The 19,515-nt window shown below is 42.7% G+C and overlaps 1 protein-coding gene across 6 annotated transcripts in view; it reads right to left on the bottom strand.

The window, feature by feature from the left end:
* The window catches only part of LOC118617632 (protein mono-ADP-ribosyltransferase PARP15-like), a 33,667-nt gene extending 18,255 nt beyond the window's left edge, over nt 1-15,412 (bottom strand). The window contains exons 1-3 of one of the 6 annotated variants that reach the window (XM_036243627.1): nt 15,241-15,412; nt 3,244-3,518; nt 1,244-1,333 (exon numbers count right to left, since the gene is read on the bottom strand). In XM_036243627.1, coding sequence (XP_036099520.1) covers nt 1,244-1,333; nt 3,244-3,285 — 132 coding nt within the window. In that variant the 5' untranslated portion in view covers nt 3,286-3,518; nt 15,241-15,412. Of the gene's footprint in view, nt 1-1,243; nt 1,334-2,737; nt 3,519-11,499; nt 11,726-12,552; nt 12,925-15,240 lie in introns of those variants that run through there. The other 5 variants (XM_036243630.1, XM_036243626.1, XM_036243628.1 and 2 more) reach the window with 5 other exon arrangements.
* Nucleotides 15,413-19,515: the final 4,103 nt, after the last annotated feature.

Genomic DNA, 19,515 nt, shown 5'->3' on the forward strand with positions numbered 1-19,515 from the left:
AGGTCAGAGAGTCGGCCAGTTTGGCTAAAGGAGAGTTTCAATGATTACAGACAGGGCTGAAAACAGATTTGGGGCCAGATGATGGAGGACTCTCAAAACCCACATTTTTCTGGACTTTGCCCTATTGGCAGTAGGGAGCACCTGATAAAACAATGTTTTTGTTTGTTTGTTTGTTTGTTTGTTTTTTCCTCACCCGAGGACATTTTTCCATTTTTTTGTACAGATAGAGTGGGAGGGAGAGAGAGAGAGAGAGAAACATTGACGTGAAAGAGACACATCGAGTGGCTGCCACCCGCACGACCAACCAGGGCCGGGGACAAACTGCAACCGAGGTACATGCCCTTAGCGGGAACCGAACCCGGGTCTCTCCAGACCGCAGGCCGATGCTCTAACCGCTGAGCCAAACCGGCCAGGGCAAAACAATGTTTTTGGAATGTGCATCAAACAGCAATATAGAGGACAGATTGCAGGGGGAGAGACTAAAGGTAAGGAGACCAAGCCAGCACTAAGGGGATGAAAAGGAAAGGGTGTGTACAAGAGACATTGTGCACAGAAGCTTGGAAACTAGCTCGATAGGGAAAGGAATTCAGAGAAGAAAGAGTTTGAGAGGATTCCAAAGTTTATACAGCATCATCCAATGGTGAGAATAGGTTCCCTCACATGATTTGACAAGAGTTTAACAATCAGTAGACTGCGTGGTGGAAAGACCTCAGGTTTCTCAACTGTAAAATGAGGGTAAGTAATCTCTCTCTCAATTAGATTGTAGTAGTAATGGGGTGAGGTGAAATTTGAAGTGGTTAGTTGTAAGTGGATAATGATAATAGCTATCATTTTCTGAGTCTTTACTATGTGCCAGGAAGGCAATAAAGCCTTTTATATGAACTATTTTATTTAAACCTCACAACAACCCTAATATCATCATCATCCATATTTACAGATAAGGGAACTAAGGCATAAGGGGAATATTCACCAAGATCAACGGCTATCAGTGGTAGAGTGGCATTTGAACCCTGGCAGCGCTGGCTTTACAGCTGGTCTGCGTAGGTGGGTTTGCACAACATGGTGGGTATAGGAGATGGTAAGTATAGTGCTGTATGAACCTCAGGTGAATTTGACGTCTTAAATTTACATGACCTTAATTGTTGACCTTAAATCACAGAACCAGTTCATTGGACCCCATTGTTCCTTTCTAGACTTACTAAATAGAACCACTTACACAGAAATATGAAATGTCTCCACTTACCAACACCAAGTTGAAAAGTCCTTTGGTTTGGGCTGAGGCTATAACATTTCTGTTTGAAGGACGATCTTTCCAGCTGGCATGGTCTCTTGACTGTGAAGAAAACAGTAAAAAGCATTACCAAGCAATGCTGTCTGAAGACTTTCCTCATAGGTGTCCAAACAAAAAATAACTAGTAGATATCATAGACTTCTCTAACTCAACTCAAAATCAACTGTAAGATTCAAAAGCAAGTAATTTATTATCACAAGGTTTGAGTATCAACTGTGTTTTATACCTCAACTGCCAATGAGCTCTTTTATTTATTCCCCCAAGAATTCTAGCCTAGCAGACCCTGTCCATTTCCCCTGACTCTTACTATTTAAGGGCCCCTCAGTCATATGGCAAGTGTATTTCCTGCCTGAGGACTTTCTGTATGTAGTACCAAGTCTGCTTTGCTTGCCAGCATAGCAGAGAGGAAGTGCAGGTAAATTAAGCTGCCCTCCCTTGCCCTCAAGTCCTCATTCAATGACTGACAGGAACTTGTGTAAAACTATCCCAGCAACCTTGCCTCCCAGATAAGACTCACTCTGATTTCTCCTGCGGGATTAAGTGGTAACTGATTTGATTTGATAATGCAACCTACCAATGTCCTTTACTTTCCTACTTACTTGTTTTTTAAATCCTTACCCGAGGATATTTTTTCCAGTGACCTTTTTTTTTTTTTTTCCAGGTAGAATAGGAGGGAGGGAGGGAAGGAGAGAGAGAAACAGCTACGTGAGAGAGACACATTGACTGGTTGCCTCCGCAAGACCCAAACAGGGCCGGGGATCTAACCGCAACTGAGGTATGGGCCCTTGACCAGAATCAAACTTGTAACTCTTTGGAGGCAGCTAATCAATGTTCTTTGTCATCGATGTTTCTACTTCTCTCTGCCTCTCCCTTTCTCTCTAAGATCAATAAAGAAAAATTATTGAAAATAAATAGATCACTTGCACTTGAATCTGCCTCAGGTCCTCTTCTGGAAGAACCTACAGTAAGACATACCCCATAGTTCTCCCCAGTAATGCATTAGTAGTTTGACTAGTAATCAATCAAATAATTTTATAGTATTTAAAGAGTCCACACAGATCATCCAGTACAGAAACTTCATTCTCCTACAAGGGAGACATGTGTGAAGAGATGAAGCCACTTGCTCAAACTACTAGCTAATGAAAGACACAGTACTTGAATCTGCTCTTCACAGAAGAGGAGCCAGATGGGAAAAGCATGCCACATGTCACCCCCACTCTCTCCCCTGCACCTGTGACAGACATTATTCATTAGTATCGGCACGCTTTTTCAATCAACCCAGACACCGTCTCAAAATTTTCCTCAACACAGAGCTCAGGCAACAGCCATCATTTGATCAGCAGTGACCCATGAAATAAAGTGTATTTTCCTTGTCTGATTGAACTCAAAAAAACGATATAAATTTTCTTTGCTTAAAATAGCCTTAGAGAACTTTTTACACTCTACTTTGTATAACAAACAGAAAACTCCAGAAGGACTTGGGATGGGTTTCTTGAGCAATCCCCTTCACTGCTCAGGAATGCCGTTCTTCGCTTGTACTCTCCTTTATCAGTCTGGTATGTCTGGCGAAAGCATTATCAATGGTCTCCCACACTCAGAACTCCGTGGGTATAGACTCTTTCAAAGCACTGATGTGAAGAGTAGAAAACCTTCCAGAAGAACCAGCCACATTCTCTGTCACAATGTTTCGGTTGGTGTCTTTAGTTGGGTTACAATTCTTTTCACATCTTCCAAACAACCTATTATTATGACCATCTCCTTGAACATATCAATCAAAATCCTGTCATCCTCTATGCTGTTTTTTTACGTCCTCCCATAGCATTGGCTTCACGTTCATTTTGGTGACTTGATAGTTAGACATGACATGAGAACATTTTTAAAAAATGTCTCCTTTTCAGGTCTCGATGACATTGATCTTTGTTCTCCCTTGAGTGAATCAGGTGGCTGCAGACCTGGGTGTTACCTCCAGCCCCATACAGTTGACTTGGGGACATGTTACTGCACAGTGACCCCTTCTCCTTTTATAATTTTTCACATCAATCAGGTGATGCTTTCTCTGCAAGATTCTTCCTGATGAGAGGATCCAGAGCCACCAGGAATGGTGCTGACAACTTTCTCAAGGGCTCCTCTCTTCCATACAAAGCTATGTCCAAAGATACATAATAGGGAAACACAGACAAGGTCCTTTCATTGAAGAAAAGCTTTTTGATCAAGTAGGTGTCCACCACTAAAAAATTAAAAAATAAAAACAAAATAAAAAGTAGATATTCAGACAAAAGCTTTTGGCACAAGAAGAAATCCTGACACTAAGGAGACCCTGAAATACATTGTGTCTACCATCTAAAATGGTACCACTGTCAAGCAGTTCAATAAAGGATGTGACATGCATAAATGCAGTAAGCTACTCCTCACCGAATGAAATAGATCTATTCTATTCATGGTTGCTTTACAGTGAAGCTCCATAAAATTAATCTGATTTTCCCATTCACATTTATTATAATATTGGAGAGGTGATTTTTATTTTTGAAAAAAAAAAAATCTAGACCTTAGAGATTCAATAAATACAAAGAATACTGCATGAGTAATTCAAAATAAACTGTTAGAAATTAAGCAATACCATTTTAAAGGAATAGTTATAATAGTCTAAAATATTAAAAACAATTGTGTGCTATAATAAAAAAAAGTCATAAAATTAAGTCAGATTCTCTAGCAACAGTACAAGTGATTTATTAAAGTCGTCTCAGGAGAAAACTGTAAGAAGTGAGAGAAGACAGAATGTGGGTTAGGTTAAGCCTGGCTTCTGTGTGATCCTGCAAGGAGTTCTGGAGTATATAAATTGTATCATAGTGTTGTCCTAATCTTGAGACAAGGGAACTGGGTGCTTGTACCTCCACACCAGTCAGTTATTGTCTACGGGCCCTCCTGGTTGGGAGATGAACGTAAACTCCCAGGCACCTCTAGTTTCCAGATCTTCAGTCTCCCAAAGTCCTTCACAGCAAATACACAGCAGTTAGTAATAAGTGCACCTAATAAATAAAAGAGATCCCAGGGTACCTGGGAGAGGCACCAATGGAAAGGTAGAACACTTGGGAAAGTCAAAAGAATAACTGCACAAGTCTGGGAGGAAGAGAATGTGACTTAGCAGTGAAGTCATGTAAAAACATCTAAAGGATTTTGGTTGACAATAAATGCAGTACAAATGAACAGTGATGTAGCTGTGTTTGATGGGAGAAAAAGGGCACCAAATGCTGGCAGGGATGTGAAGCAAAAAGAACTCTCATTCATTGCTGGTGGGTATACACAATGGTGCAGCCACCTTGGAAAACAGTCTGACAGATTCTTACAAAACTAAATATACTCTTACCATATGGTCCAGCATTTGCTCTCCTTGATATTCACCCACATGAGTTGAAAACTTACATCCACACAAAACCTACACATGACTGCTCATAGAAGCAATATAGCTTTGATTCATAATAACCAAAACTTGGAAACAACCAAGATGTCCTTCAATAAGTGAATGTATAATATGTTGTGGTGTTTCCATAAAATAGAATATTATTGAGAGATAAAAAGAAATGAGCTATCAAGCTACAAAAAGACAAGGAGAAAACTCAAATTGCTAAGTAAAAGAGCCACTCTGAAATGCTACATATTGCATGACTCCAACTATATGACTTCCTGAAAAAAGGAAAACTATGGCGACAGTACATAGAGAGTACAGAAATATCAGTGGCAGCCAGGGTTGGAGGAGGAAGGATGGATTGACGAGGTGAAGCACAGGGGATTTTTAGGGCACTGAAATTATTCTGTATGAAACTGTAATTGTAGACCCATAACATTATGCATTTGTCAAAACCCACTGAACCATATAACACAAAGAGTGAACTCTAATGTAATGGACTTTAGTTAATAATAACATATCAATACTTTTTTTTATCAATTATAACAGATATACTACAATAATGCAAAAATGTTAATATTAGGGAAAACTGGGGCCAGGGGTAACTCTCTTTACTTTCTGCTCAATTTTTCTATAAACCTAAAACTAAAATCCAAGAGACTTCCGGTCAAGATGGCGGCGTAGGTAAGCGTGGTATCGCATCCTCCTACAACTACATCAAAGTTACAACTAAACTACAGAACAACCATCATTCAAAACCGCCTGAAATCAAGCTGAATGGAAGTCCTACAACTACAGAATTAAAGCTGCAGCCACATGGAGACTGGTAGGAGGGCGGAGGCAGACGGGCTGGTCCCACACCCAAGTGTGGCAAATAAGAATCAGGAGGACACCTCGGCTGGGAAGGTCCTCCCTGAGGACCGAGGGGTCCCCGTCCCACACCAGGCACCCAGCTCAGGGTTCCAGTGCCAGGAAGAGAATCCCCACAACTTCTGGCTGGAAAAACCAGCAGGAAATGAGGCTCAGGGAGGCTGAGGCGGCTGGAGCCCCAGGCAGCTCCTCTTAAAGGGCCCGCGCATGGACTTACTTTGTCAGACTCACACCCTCCAGGCTCCAGCGTGGGGGAGGCAGCTTGAAAGGCACCAGAGACATATGGGGAAGAACTGAGTTGTTTGGCATTGGAGCGAGGGCTAGAGAGGGGGCTTTCTCCTGGAGAGACAAGCTGTCAGAGGCCTTTGTCCCTTTGGTGAGCCCTTCCCTTGGGTGGCAGACAGCCGCTATATCTGGGACTCCAGCAACCTGGCTCACACTGGTTGCCCCACCCTGGTGACTTCCTGAGACCCCTGCCCCACCCACCTTTCAGGCCCACCTAAGCTGTTGCCAGTTGCTTTACCATAGGATTGGCCTGTCTTGGATCCTGCTTCAGGTTTTCCTAAATTCTTTCAAACAAGCAGCATCTGGTCTCAGCTAGCCCCATACCTCTCGTTAAGTAACACATAGAAACAAACACAGGGAGGCAGCCAAAATGAGGAGACAAAGAAACTGGTCCTTAAAGAAAGAACAGAACAAAACTCCAGGAAAAGAACTAAGTGAAATGGAGATAAGCAACCTAACAGATGCTGAGTTCAAAATACTGCTTATAAGGATGTTCAATGAACTTAGTGAGAACTTCAGCGAACTGAGTGAGGGCCTCAAGAGCATAAAAAAGGACCAGTCAGAAATGAAGGAGGCACTAACTGAAATAAAGAATAATTTACACAGATTCAATAGTAGAGTAAAGCCAAGAAGCAAACCATCGATTTGGAATATAAAGAAGCTATGTGAGGAAGAGCATACTATCTTCTCTCTTCTTTTGAGTCCACTCATTCTTCCTCCTAGTATTCTATCCCCACCTGTAGTTTCAGGGATACTTTTTTGCTTCACTATCTCTTCCTACGGATCACAGTTGGGAGGGGATGTGCTGGTGAAGGATGACATTAAAAATGGTATTAATTGGGACTTCCCGCCAAGAAGGTGGTGTAGGTAAATGCAGTACTCACCTCCTTCCACAACCACTTCAAAATTACAAATAACTACAGAATATCTATTGTCCAGAACCACCTGAAATTGAACTGAATGGAAGTCCTACAACTACGAAATTTAAAAAGCCACATCGAGACAGGCAGGAGGGGCGGAGGAGCTGAGGGCTGCTACCACACCCCCATGTGGTGGATAAAAATCAGGAGGCCGCCTCAGCTGTGAAGGTCCTCCCTGAGGACTGAGGGGTTGCCATTCCACACCAGCACCCAGCTCAGGGTTCCAGTGCCAGGAAGAGAAGTCCCCATAACTTCTGACTGTAAAAACCAGCGGGAACTGAGGCTGAGGGAGGCTGAGGCTTCTAGAGTCCCAGGCAGCTCCTCTTAAATGACCCAGGCATGGACTTACTCGGACTCGCTCCCTCTGAGCTCTGGTGCCAAGGGAAGGCAGCTTGAGAGGCACCAGACACATATGGGGAAAAACTGAATTGTTTGGCATTGGGGCAAGAGCTGGACAGGTAGCTTTCTCACAGTTAGAGGAGCTGGCAGAGGTTGTTGTTCCTTTGGTGAGCTTGTCAGTTGTTCCTACAGGGCCCGCACATAGGCACCATATCTGGGACTCCAGCAACCTAGCTCACACCATTTGCCCCACCCTGGTGATTCCCTGAGGCCCTGCCCCACCCACCTTTCAGGCCCACCCAAGCTGTTTCCAGAGGCTTTAACCTAGGACTGGCTTGTCTGGGCTCATTCTTTGGATTTTCCTAAATTCTCTCAAATAAGCAGCATCTGGCCTCAGCGAGCCCCATACCTCTTGCTAAGTGGCTCCAGGCCTAGCACTAGCAGCAACCAGACTTGGTTCACAGCTTGGCCTTCCCTGGGCATCTTTAAGCTCAGTACAAGAAGCACCATCTGAAGATAGCTTTGTAGCTTGTGCAGACAGTGGATGACCTTGGTCTGCACCTACTGGGAGGTCCCAGAGCCAACACATTCAGTGGATAGCTTTAGCGCATGCTGAAGAACCACCACCCAAGCACCTCCATAAGCTACATACTCAAGGGGTGGACTCAGTGGGTACCAGAGCCCTGCTGAAGTAAGTCTTGCTTTGTGTGGTGGCCCCTGTACAGCTGATCCTCCAAGGTGGTCAGAGGTCGGTGGTCAGTGGGCACAGCCAGTCCTTGCAGCTGATCAGCCTGAGTAAATCCCTCCCATTGATGTGCCAAAAACAATCAAAACTCAATCACAACTGACATATGCACAGTCCACATAGAAGGTACACTTCTAGGGCCCAGCTGGTGATCAGAGAGTCTGTGCCATTGGACCCTACAGGACACCTACTACAATAGGCCACCCTACCAAGCCTAGGAAATATAGCAGCTCTACCTAATACATAGAAACAAACATAGGGAGGCAGCCAAAATGAGGAGACAAAGAAACATGTCCCAAATGAAAGAACAGAACAAAACTCAGGAAAATAACTAAACAAAATGGAGATAAGCAATTGATGCAGAGTTCAAAACACTGGTTATAAGGATGCTCAAGGAACTTAGTGAGGACCTCAAGAACATAAAAAAAGACCAGTCAGAAATGATGAATGCACAGTCAGAAATGAAGGATGTACTAACTGAAATAAAGAATAATTTATAGGGAATCAATAGTAGAGTAGGTGAAGCCAAGAAGCAAACCATCAATTTGGAATATAAGGAAGTAAAAAACACCCAATCAGAATAGCAAAAAGAAGAAAGAATAAAAATAATAATAATTAAAAAAAATGAGGATAATGTAAGGAGCCTCTGGGACAACTTCCAGTGTACCAACATTTGTATCATGGGGGTGCCAGAAGAATAGAGTGAACAAGAAATTGAAAACCTATTTGAAGAAATAATGAGCGAAAATCTTCCTAACTTAGTGAAGAAAACAGACATACATGTCCAGAAAGCACAGTTTCCCAAACAAGTTGAACCCAAAGAGGCCCACACCAATACACATCATGATCAAAAAGCAAGAAGTTAAAGACAAAGACAGAATCTTAAAAGCAGCAAGAGAAAAGCAGTTAGTTACCTACAAAGGAGCTCCCATAAGACTGTCAACTGATTTCTCAAAAGAAACTTTGCAGGCCAGAAGGGAATACCAAAAAATATTCAAAGTAATGGAAAGCAAGGCCCTACAACCAAGATTACTGCATCCTGCAAAGTTATTTAGAATCAATGGACATATAAAGGGATTCCCAGATAAGAAAAAGCTAAAGGAGTTCATCACCCCCAAACCAGTATTATATGAAATGTTGAAGGGTCTTCTTGAAAAAGAAGATAAAAAATATGAACAATAAAATGGTAATAAATACTTATCTATCAACAGTTTAATCTACAAACAAAATGAACAAGCAGAACAGAAACAGAGTCATAGACACAGCGAACTTTTTGTTGGTTGCCAGATGGGAGGTAGGTTGGGGGGTTGGGGGGAAAGGTGAAGGGAGTAAGAAGTATAATTTGTTTGTTAGACTGAGGAAACTCAGAGGAAAAGGGGAAGGGAGAAAGAGATAAAGGAAAGAATGTATATGCATATATGCATAACCAGTGGACACAGACAATAGTGTGGGGAAAGCAGGAAGGGAGAGCAGAGAGAAGGGGTCAATGGAGGGAAAAGGGGTAACATCTGTGATACTTTCAACAATAGAGAATAAATAAAATTTGAAAAATAATAAAATAATAGCATCAAAAAATGGTATTTATTTGGTCATATTATCCAAAATATAAACTACTTTGTGGCATGAGTCCTTCAGGAGATTGTTACTACTTTTAAAATGCTTTGTTCAATTTTCTAAATTCTTAAAATGGTTCATTCAGTTTTCTAAATTCTTTTTTTTTTTTTTTATCCTCACCCGAGGACATTTTTCCATTTTTTGCTCAGGTAGAGTGGGAGGGAGAGAGAGGAACAGAGAGAGAGAGAGAAACATCGATGTGAAAGGAACACATCGAGTGGCTGCCACCCGCACAACCGACCAGGGCCGGGGACAAACTGCAACCGAGGTACACTCCCTTAGCGGGAACCGAACCCGGGTCTCTCAGGACCGCAGGCCGACGCTCTAACCGCTGAGCCAAACCGGCCAGGGCTGGTTTTCTAAATTCTTAATGTGCTCTTTGAGAAGTGATCAGATTCTGAATACATCATGAAGGTGGAGTGAACAGGATTTCCTAATGGACTGGATATGGGATATGAGAGCAAGAGTCAGTCTGACTCCCAGGTTTTGGCCTTAGCAACTAGGAGAATGAAGTCGCTATCAAGTGAGATGGGAAAGCCTATGGATAATGCAGGTTGGTGGAGTTCGGTGACAAGGTTGGGGAGTTTTGCTCTGAACATGTAATGTTTATATCATATGCTTTTAGACAACCAGGTGAAGATGTTTACTAGGCAGTGAGTGTAGACATTGTAGTTCATGAGTCTTGACTGGATGTATAAACTGGGAGTCATGGGTATATAAACAACATTTATAGTCATTAGACAAAAAAAACAAACAATGGATAGGCAAAGGGAAGAAGAACACTGAATCCTACATTAAGAAATGAGGGGGAGCCCTGGCCAGTTTGGCTCAGCGGTTAGAGCGTCGGCCTGCGGTCCGGAGAGACCCGGGTTCGGTTCCCGCTAAGGGCACGTACTTCGGTAGCAGTTTGTCCCCGGCCCTGGTTGGTCGTGCGGGTGGCAGCCACTCGATGTGTCCCTTCACGTCGATGTTTCTCTCTCTCTCTCTCTCTCCCTCCCACTCTATCTGTATAAAAAATGGAAAAATATCCTCGGGTGAGGATTAAAAAAAAATATATATATATATATAAAAGAAATGAGGGGGGAAAAGGTGAATGAATGAAGAAAGAGAATTAGGTGCTACTGAGGTAAAAACAACAACCAAGGTGTGATGTCCTAGCGACAAGCAAAGAAAGTGCATCTAGGATGAGAGAGTGATTGAGTCAAATATTGCTAAGAGATCAAGTAAAATGAGGACTGAAAAGTGGCTGTTAAGTTTAGCAACATGGTGACCTCAACAAGAACAGTTTTGGTGGAATGGTGGGAATAAAAGCCTCTCTCAAATTAATTTAAGAAAGAATGAGAAAAGATGCTCAGTGTCGTTAATCATCAGAGAAATGCAAATTAAAACCACAGTGAGATATCACCTCACACTTGTCCAGATGGCTATAATCAATAAATCAACAAATAACAAATGTGGGTGAAAATGTGGAATAAAGGAACCCTCTTGCCCTGTTGGTGGGAATGCAGATTGGTGCAGCTACTGTGGAAAAAAGTATGGAGAGTCCTCCAAAAATTAAAAAATGGAACTGCCTTATGACCCAGCGATTCCTCTTCTGGGTATATATTTGAAGAAATTCAAAATGCTAATTCAAAAAAATATATGCCCCCTTATGTTCATTGCAGCATTATTTACAATAGCTGAGATATGTAAAGGACCCAAGTGTCCACTCATAGACAAGTGGATAAGAAGAACTGTGGTACAGCCCTGGTCCATGTGAATAGAGCATGGGCCCATGCACTGAAGGGTTATGGATTCTATTCCCAGTCAAGGGCACATACCTCAGTTGCAGGTTTGATCCTCAGCCCCAGTCAGGATTGTGCAGGAGGCAACAAATTGATGTCTCTCTCTGTCTCTGTCTCTGTCTCTGTCTCTCTGTCTCTCTCTCACTCTCTCTGTCTCTATCACCTATGTGGCTCCTATTCTGATTTCATTTGTGTGTGGAATGGTTAATAATAACTGCAAACATCAAGAAAGAAAAGAAATTGATTACCTCTGTAGTCAGAAAACTGAACCAGGGCTGGATCTCCTCTGGGAAATATTGGACATTGGTTACTCTTTCTCCATTTGGTGCATTATCAAAGAAAATGACTGTGTAATTAGTATCAACCAGTAGTGGCAGATTTTCAACTCTAATGGTTCTTGTCAGTTCCAGGAGTCTTGGGAAAATCTGAAGTTGCTGAGCTCTATGGTGTCTGTCACAAACATTAACAAATGTCCTGACATCTACAAATAAATATCAGTTTATTGGTACTGTAATTTCATTTCATATTAGAAGAAAACAAATTTTTAAAAGTAATTTATTTGGAGGCCATGACTCAATTTCTATGAAAAGTTAAATTTCACAGTGTCAACTTCTACTTATCCCACATTGCCTACCCTGAATGCATAGTTATCATTAACAGTGACCTTCGTTGCAGATTATTTTGAAAACATGGATCAACATGATTTCCAAATGAAGTCAATTATGTACAGCCATACTGTAAGCTGATAACAGTAATAATGACCGTAATACAATATTATCTCCTAAACCTAATTTCTCTCTGACCCCTGTACTAATTTCACACATCTCAGTCTCTATTTGCATGTGTAATTATCATAAAAATAAAGTCCTATAACTATTAAAACTCACTGGAAATTTAAGGACACATGATCAGTGGTTAAGACAATACACTCAGAAGTCCGAATGTCTAATTTGGAATTTTGACTCAAAAACTTATTAGCTGTGTGACTGTGAGCAAGTCATTTAATCCTCTCCAAACCCAGATTTCTTCATCTTTATAGTGAGGACAATAATATTATATATCTCATAGTGCTACGTGTTATGAGATAAAGTAAGTAAAAACTTAGTATAGTGTTTAGCATAGAGCAAGCACTTGATAAATGTTAGCTATTAGAAGTACTAATACATATTCCCTTGCAATTTTCTCACTGGGAGTTAGAAACAGCACAACTTTTGAAGACCCATTTCAGGATGCCTGGAATCTCAAAGTAGGATACAACCACAATTTGCAAATGAAAGGTTAAAAGCTATTGTCCTTCTTACCAATATTTTGAGAAAAGTGAAGACAGCAACTTTAGTGTTGGGTATTCCTTCCACCCTGAAGTCACCATTGGCTCTGACAGGCCACAGATCAACTCCAAAAGCAAGGATAGCCCAGTCTCAGTCACAGCATCTTGGATATTATAAAATTCAACCACCAGGGAGGCTTGTGAAGGATCTCCTTAAAATTCATTTATTTCATCCACGGCCATTTCATCTACTATACTCACTCCTCTGAAAAGTATTACTTTTGTACTGAGGGCTTCCAACTCAGCAATTTTTAGGGAGACAAAAACACCTAAGATGTTAGTTTTTATATCTGACTTGAGATTTGAAAGGCTCTGTGCTTTATATTACTTGCTGATGTTTTAAATACTTAAAAAATAGATTTCACTCATTGCCTTATTTTAAAAAATAGTAACTCTTTGGCTAAATGATCATGTGAAGTTAAACATTATACTTTGTAAAGACAGACTTACTCACCCAGTCACAGGAAAACAAAAGTAACAAATATGATAGTAAATGATGGTGCTCATCCACTGATATAAATTAATAGAGCTACAACTTGCTACTGAAAAGAAAGAAGTTTCTGTTACTGCAAAATGAAAGGGCAATCTACAGAGATAGCCAAAACACAAAAATGCTGCCTATTCACTAAGAAGATTAGATATGAGTAAACATTTATAGACATTATAGGGAGAACAGACTTCCATTTTTCATTGTGACCAATTTTACTGTGAAATTAAAACTGCTCTAATAAATTGGGATATGGGAACTCTCTGTATCCTCTGCTCAATTTTGCTGTGAATCTATATTCTAAGAAATAGTCTTTTTTTTTTATTCTCACCTAAGGACATTTTTCCATTTTTTGTTCAGACAGAGCGGGAGGGAGAAAGAGAGAAACATCGACGTGAAAGGGACACATCGAGTGGTTGCCACCCGCAGACCCAACCAGGGCCGGGGACAAACTGCAACCGAGGTACATGCCCTTAGTGGGAACCAAACCCGGGTCTCTCTTGACTCTAACCGTTGAGCTAAACCGGCCAGGGCTAAGAAATAGCCTTTTTTTTTTTTTTAATGCATTTTAAATTAATAAGTACAAAACTAAATAGTTCTAAATTAAAAATAGATAATATGACAAGACTACAACAGAAATGCCAGAAATAAGCCTTAATCTATCAAAAAGTGTAACATGTGAAGTATTAAGAGGAATAGGAAAGTGGAGAGATGAATCATAATTTAATAAATATTATTGGAAAATTAGTTTTCATTATGAAGAAAATTAGATATCAATTCCTACTTCATAATAAACAACCAAAGACAGTAGTATTAACTCCTGATAGGTTAAAAATGTTAACGGTAGACACACCAAAAGTAGCGGAATGAAAGTTCTATATCTATTTAACTAATCGTGCCAAGGTAAAAAATGTTCAACTAATGAAATAAAATGTAAATATCAATTTAAATGGAGTCATATAAAACACTAAAATGATAAAAATAAAAAGTTATCTACAATCTAGCAGATACTCAAGAAATGCAAGTTGGTACATTAACACAGTGAAGCATAGGACCCTCTCCTCAGACAGGGCAGTAAATGTGTAAATTTCCCAAACTGAAAGGAGCAGACTTGAACAAATGAAATGGCCACCTTTGTTCTTGGTTAGAACATCTCAACACCATCACAAGATGTCAGCTGCCTGTAATTCAATTGATGAATTAATGCAACCCCAATTTTTGACACTGATCATAAATCATAAGTCAATCCTAAAGTTCATAAGGAAAAATAAGCACACGAAGATAATTAAGAAAACACTAAAGAGGAAGAGCTCTGTAAGAGAAGTAGCCCTGACATTAAAATATGTAACAAAATCTCTTTACAACAGATGAATAAACAGGTCAGTGGAATAGAAGTTCCAGAAACAGACAAATGACGTAAAAAATGTAGTAAATGATAATGGTGTATCTCAAGTTACTGAGGCAATGGTAATCTTTTTAATAAAGTCAACTAATGAACAAAGTGGAAGATCTACAGAGAGCGATTTAAATGGATTCACATAATTGGGTGTTGGGACAACTGGATGCCCATTCAGAAAAAAGAAAGATTAAATTAAATCCATTCCTCAGCCCATATACAAGAATAAATTCCAAACTACCAGAGATCTAAATATAAAAATTAGAAGAATGCATGGGCGATGATAACCTGGGTGTATGGGAAAACTTTCAAAATGTGATTCAAGTCCTGATGCAATAAAACAAGATTGGAAAATTTTACTACATTTTTTAAAAGCCAAACACACACACACTTGCGGAGGCGAGGGGCGGCGGGGGGCACTATAAACAAGTTCAAAAGACCAAAGGAAATATTCAAAACATACATCAAAGATAAAGGACCAATATTCCTAATTGATAAGAAACTTTTAAAAACTTTGCGGGGGCGGGTCTCAGACATTCTATGGGAAAAGATGCCCGTACGCTTTCCCAGGACAAGCCAGGGTGTCTCCCTAGAAGAGAGGGTTCTGAGGGACGCGGGGTCTCTGTGCAGCTCTGTGTTCAAAGTGCAGCACACGTTCCGGGCGCCTGGCAGGTCAGCCGTGTCGCTCCCTCCTCACCCCCCGCCCCCGGGCGCCCCTCACCGTCCTCCCGGCAGAAGAGCGCTCGGAAGCGGGGCGGGCTGCCCGGCTCCTGGCGGACCTCAGGCTCGGCGCCTCCGGTTCTCCTCGGGCTCTGGAAGCACCGTACTCCTGCGACTTGGTGGTGCAGGTTCTTCGGGGGATGGGACCCCAGAGCCCCAGGACTCTCACACCAGCAGCGTGGGGCAGGGCGCAGCCGTCCTCAGCTCCATCTGTCCCCACTGCCAGCCCGCCCCACCCAACAGGCTGGTGCCTACATCTTTCGCTTTCGTTTCCGTGAAAACCACTTCTGCCCTAGGCTGCAGTTTTGAGGTGAGGAACAGCAGCTGCCGTGGACTTATGTCACCCTTTGGGTTCAGAAGTTGCTGTCAGACAAATTCTGGGTCTAAGTCCTAGGCGTTATAGTTTATCAGTCAAGTAACCTCAGTCAAGGGCATCTGTACAGTGAGCATAGCCAATTACTACTAAATGATATTATTGTGCGGATTCAATGAGATAAAGTCTGTAGAGTGTCTAACATATATATTTTTTAAATCAGTATTCTCAGGGATCTAGGCCCCCTGGATAAGACCTTCCCAGGGGATCCTGAACTGCTGGAGTGGGGACCACTGGAGCAGCAGGAGGTCCTGTCCCCAGGGGAGCTGCTGGTTCTGCCTGCTGGAGATCAGCGGCTCCTGCACTTCTATGCAGGGCAGTGCCAGAGCCACCACTGGGCATGCAGGCAGCTGTGGTGGCCCTGATGTCCAGCACCTGGGCCAACAACCAGCCCCTATACCCCTTCGTGCCCCGTGACAAGCAAGTGATGGTGGCTTCTCACCGTCTGTGCCAGCTGGCAGCCTCCGCCCCTCTCCAAGTACATGGCAGGGCTGCAGGTACGGCACTGGGCCAGGCATTGCAGGCTACTGTGCTCACTGTCAAGGGGGCTGCCCTGGCCTACCCATTGGTTTTGCAGCCCATAGATGGTGCAGTGTGTGACACAGCTGGCAGGGCAGACAGTTCACCACCCTGCATACCAGCCTGGACCCCTGAGGGCCCCTGGCCCTGCTCTGCCCCTCCCCTGCCTGCCAAAGCCCTCTTCCAGCCCTTGGACGGTTGGAGGGCTCTGTTTTAGAGACTAGGAGAGGTGGCGATATCTTTCCCTGTCCAGTCATCTCCGTCTCTCACAGAGGCATCTCCTCCGCCATCTGCAGCTTTTTGTATGAGCCATTTTGCATAAATTATTTTCATTTAATATTATTCCTTGCTTTGTCAGGGGCAGGTGCCAGGCCCTCTGGGGGAGGAAAGAACTGAACTCCTCTCTCAGCCTGGGGTGGAGGTATTTCATCACTGCACTGCCACCCACCTCTGGAAGCTTGACCTCACAGAGAATCAGGTGGCTGAAACTTGGGCCACCTGGAGCCCCTTTCTTGTCTTGTTTTTTGGCTCTAGAACATCAGAGCCTCACTGTTAGTTGAGAGTGAGGGCAGGACATTGACCACCCAGAATGTGAAGGTCTGGGAGAAGCCAGAGGGAAGTTGGAGAAAGCTGGGCCACAGGCACTGGGCATACCCCTCAATAAACCCTACTGTCTGGTTTTTTAAAAATCTGTACTAGTTCCCTTTCTTCCTGGGCAACCCCTTCCTAACCCACCCCGCTTTCCCTATTCATTCATCTTCAGAAAAATGTACTGGCTCCTTTTCTTTTCTTTTCTTTCTTTTTTTTTTTATCCTCACCCGAGGACATTTTTCCATTTTTTGTTCAGATAGAGTGAGAGGGGGAGAGAGGAAGAGAGAGAGAGAAACATCAACGTGAAAGGGACACATTGAGTGGCTGCCACCCGCACAACCAACCAGGGCTGGGGACAAACTGCAACCAAGGTACATGCCCTTAGCAGGAACCAAACCCGGGTCTCTCTGGACCTCAGGCCGAAGCTCTAACCGCTGAGCCAAACCAGCCAGGGCTGTACTGGCTCCTTTTCATGCGCACTAAGACAGCTGGAATCAGGTCTAGCCGGACAAGACATTATTTCATTCAACCAGCATGTACTGAAAGTCTTTGATATGCCTGGCATTGTGTTAAGATTATAAAGATAAATTGGACACAGATCCATTATTTCTGGAATGAACATGGAAGTAAACGGGAAGGGAGCAAAAAAGTAGACTCATTCACATTTACCTGGTATATCATAATTTCCTGGTGGTTCCTGGCAGACTATAAATGGTACACTCCAAATAAGTAATTGAGGAGAGTTTAATAAAAAGACTACTTAGGGGTGGGCAAAGAGTAAAAGAAACCATGAGAAATGGTGAAACATTCCACCTTCTCCTTACCATCTAGGTTCAAGGGGCAAGGAGAGGGCATGTACTGAGCCTGATAAGAGCTATCCCTGTAGGAGTGAGCCATTACAAGAGAATCATGGCTGATTTTGGGAGCCAGCAAGGGGAGTGAGTCCCCCAACCACTCTCTCCCCTGAATTTCTAATCTCTTGCTGGGACCTCCCATTGCTGAACCCAGCCAGCAATCAGAGGGCCCAAGAATGGGGTTGCTGTAGAACTTCAAGGTCAGTGCCCAGCACCATCCCAAGGCAGAAAGCTGAGTGAATTTGGTTATCACATCTGCATTATCAACCGAAGGTAGTTGGTGCCAATTGATCTGTGCCAGTTTGCTCTGGCCTGTGCCGGTCTGTTCTGCTCTGCTCCAGTGAGATATCTTCTGTGTTTCAGTTCCAGCCAGGGAAAAAAAGTTTTTGGTGGAAAAGGAAAGTGCGCTCTCGGGGACAGAGAGGAGCGGACTTATACAGACAGAAGTCCCTGCCCCTGGTCCTTGATTGGTCTGTCCTCAAGCAAATGAGGACTCCAAATCCTCACAATTTGACTGTTCCAAAAGGCATTGCCCTGATTGGTCCAGAGCCATACTGATTGGTTAGTGAAGAAGCTGATGGCGATATAGTTGCGCATGTCTGATTATATGGAAAAGCCTCAGTCCTTTTGGTTGAAATAGGATTCCAGGAATTCCTTTTAAAGGGCTGGCTCAGATAGCAGAAACAATGCAGGCAGGCAGTTTAGTGCAGAGGCAGGTAGTTTAGTGCAGGTTTCTCCCTGAAGTGCAGTTTAAATGAGGGGTTCCTGTGTAGAAATGGCTGCTAGGCTGTTTTGTTTGTTTCTCATCTGAGCCCAGTTAGCCACTAAAAGCCCATTTTAGTAGGTATCTTCTTAGGGTCCACAGCATTATTGGGAACACAGGGAATTGCACAATTTGGAGATAAGATTGAATGAAAGTCCCTGTTGAAACCTTGAATGATGAGTAAGAGATTTCTAAGAGAAAAATGAGGTGGAGAGGTATTTCAGAGAGAACACATAGAGCAAAGGCTGTAATAATAAATGTATGGACTATGCTTTGGAAAAACTGGTGGTCTGGTGTGACTAGACCATAGAGGTTTGATGAGGAAGGAGGGACACGAGTTAAGCAAAGTAGAATGAGAAACCCATGATGGCCATGCTGGGGAGTTTGAACTTTATTTTCTGGGCCAGTGGTCCTCAAAATGTGGTTGGAAGACCACCAGCAGCAACAGCAGTGGGAACTTGTTAGAAATGTAAATTCATGGGCCCAACTTCACATCTACTGGATCAGAAATGCTGGGGATGGGTCTTAGCAATCTGCATTTTATTGAGCCCTATAAAGATTAGGTTTGACACGCACGCACGCACGCACGCACGCACGTACAGCTCTGGGCATTAGGGAATTGCTGATGGCATATCATCAGAGGAGCGATGAGATCAGAGCTATTTTTTTCAAAAGGTAGTTTACAGTGGGAGGAGGAAGGGAGATGGGGACAGAGTTTTTAGTGGGTATTTTAATCATTCTGGTGAGACAACTATGAAAATGCCAACTGGGTAGTGAGATTTGAAGTGAAGGAGAGGCAGGACTAGTGATGATGGACCTGAGGAACAAGAGGGAGAAGCCAAAGGTACCACTAAGACTACATTTTAATGTCCTATTACTGTAATATATTTCACATTGTCTGTTGTTGTCCCAGGAAATAAAACTAAGTTTCCTCTTCCTCTATAAAATAGGGCATTTCAACATGCTTTCTGCAGTCCTTTCTGACTCTGTGCCAAGCACATAAAGCTGCGGCGTGACTGGCTGTGTCTTTTCTAAGCTCTTGGTGAAGCAGTGGCCGGGGTGATAACGATGGCATTGCACTGCACCACGCTTAGTTGGCCTCACTTCCCTTCTTGTTTGTCCTCACCTTCACTGTCCTGGGCTTGCACCCCCCAAACAAGTTGTTAACATCTTGATTTTTGCCAAAGGCTCTGTGTTTTAGAGGACTCAGAACCCAATCAATACAAAAGAAAAT

The sequence above is a fragment of the Molossus molossus genome, unplaced genomic scaffold (assembly GCF_014108415.1).
Source record: "Molossus molossus isolate mMolMol1 unplaced genomic scaffold, mMolMol1.p scaffold_m16_p_5, whole genome shotgun sequence".
NCBI lineage: Eukaryota > Metazoa > Chordata > Mammalia > Chiroptera > Molossidae > Molossus > Molossus molossus.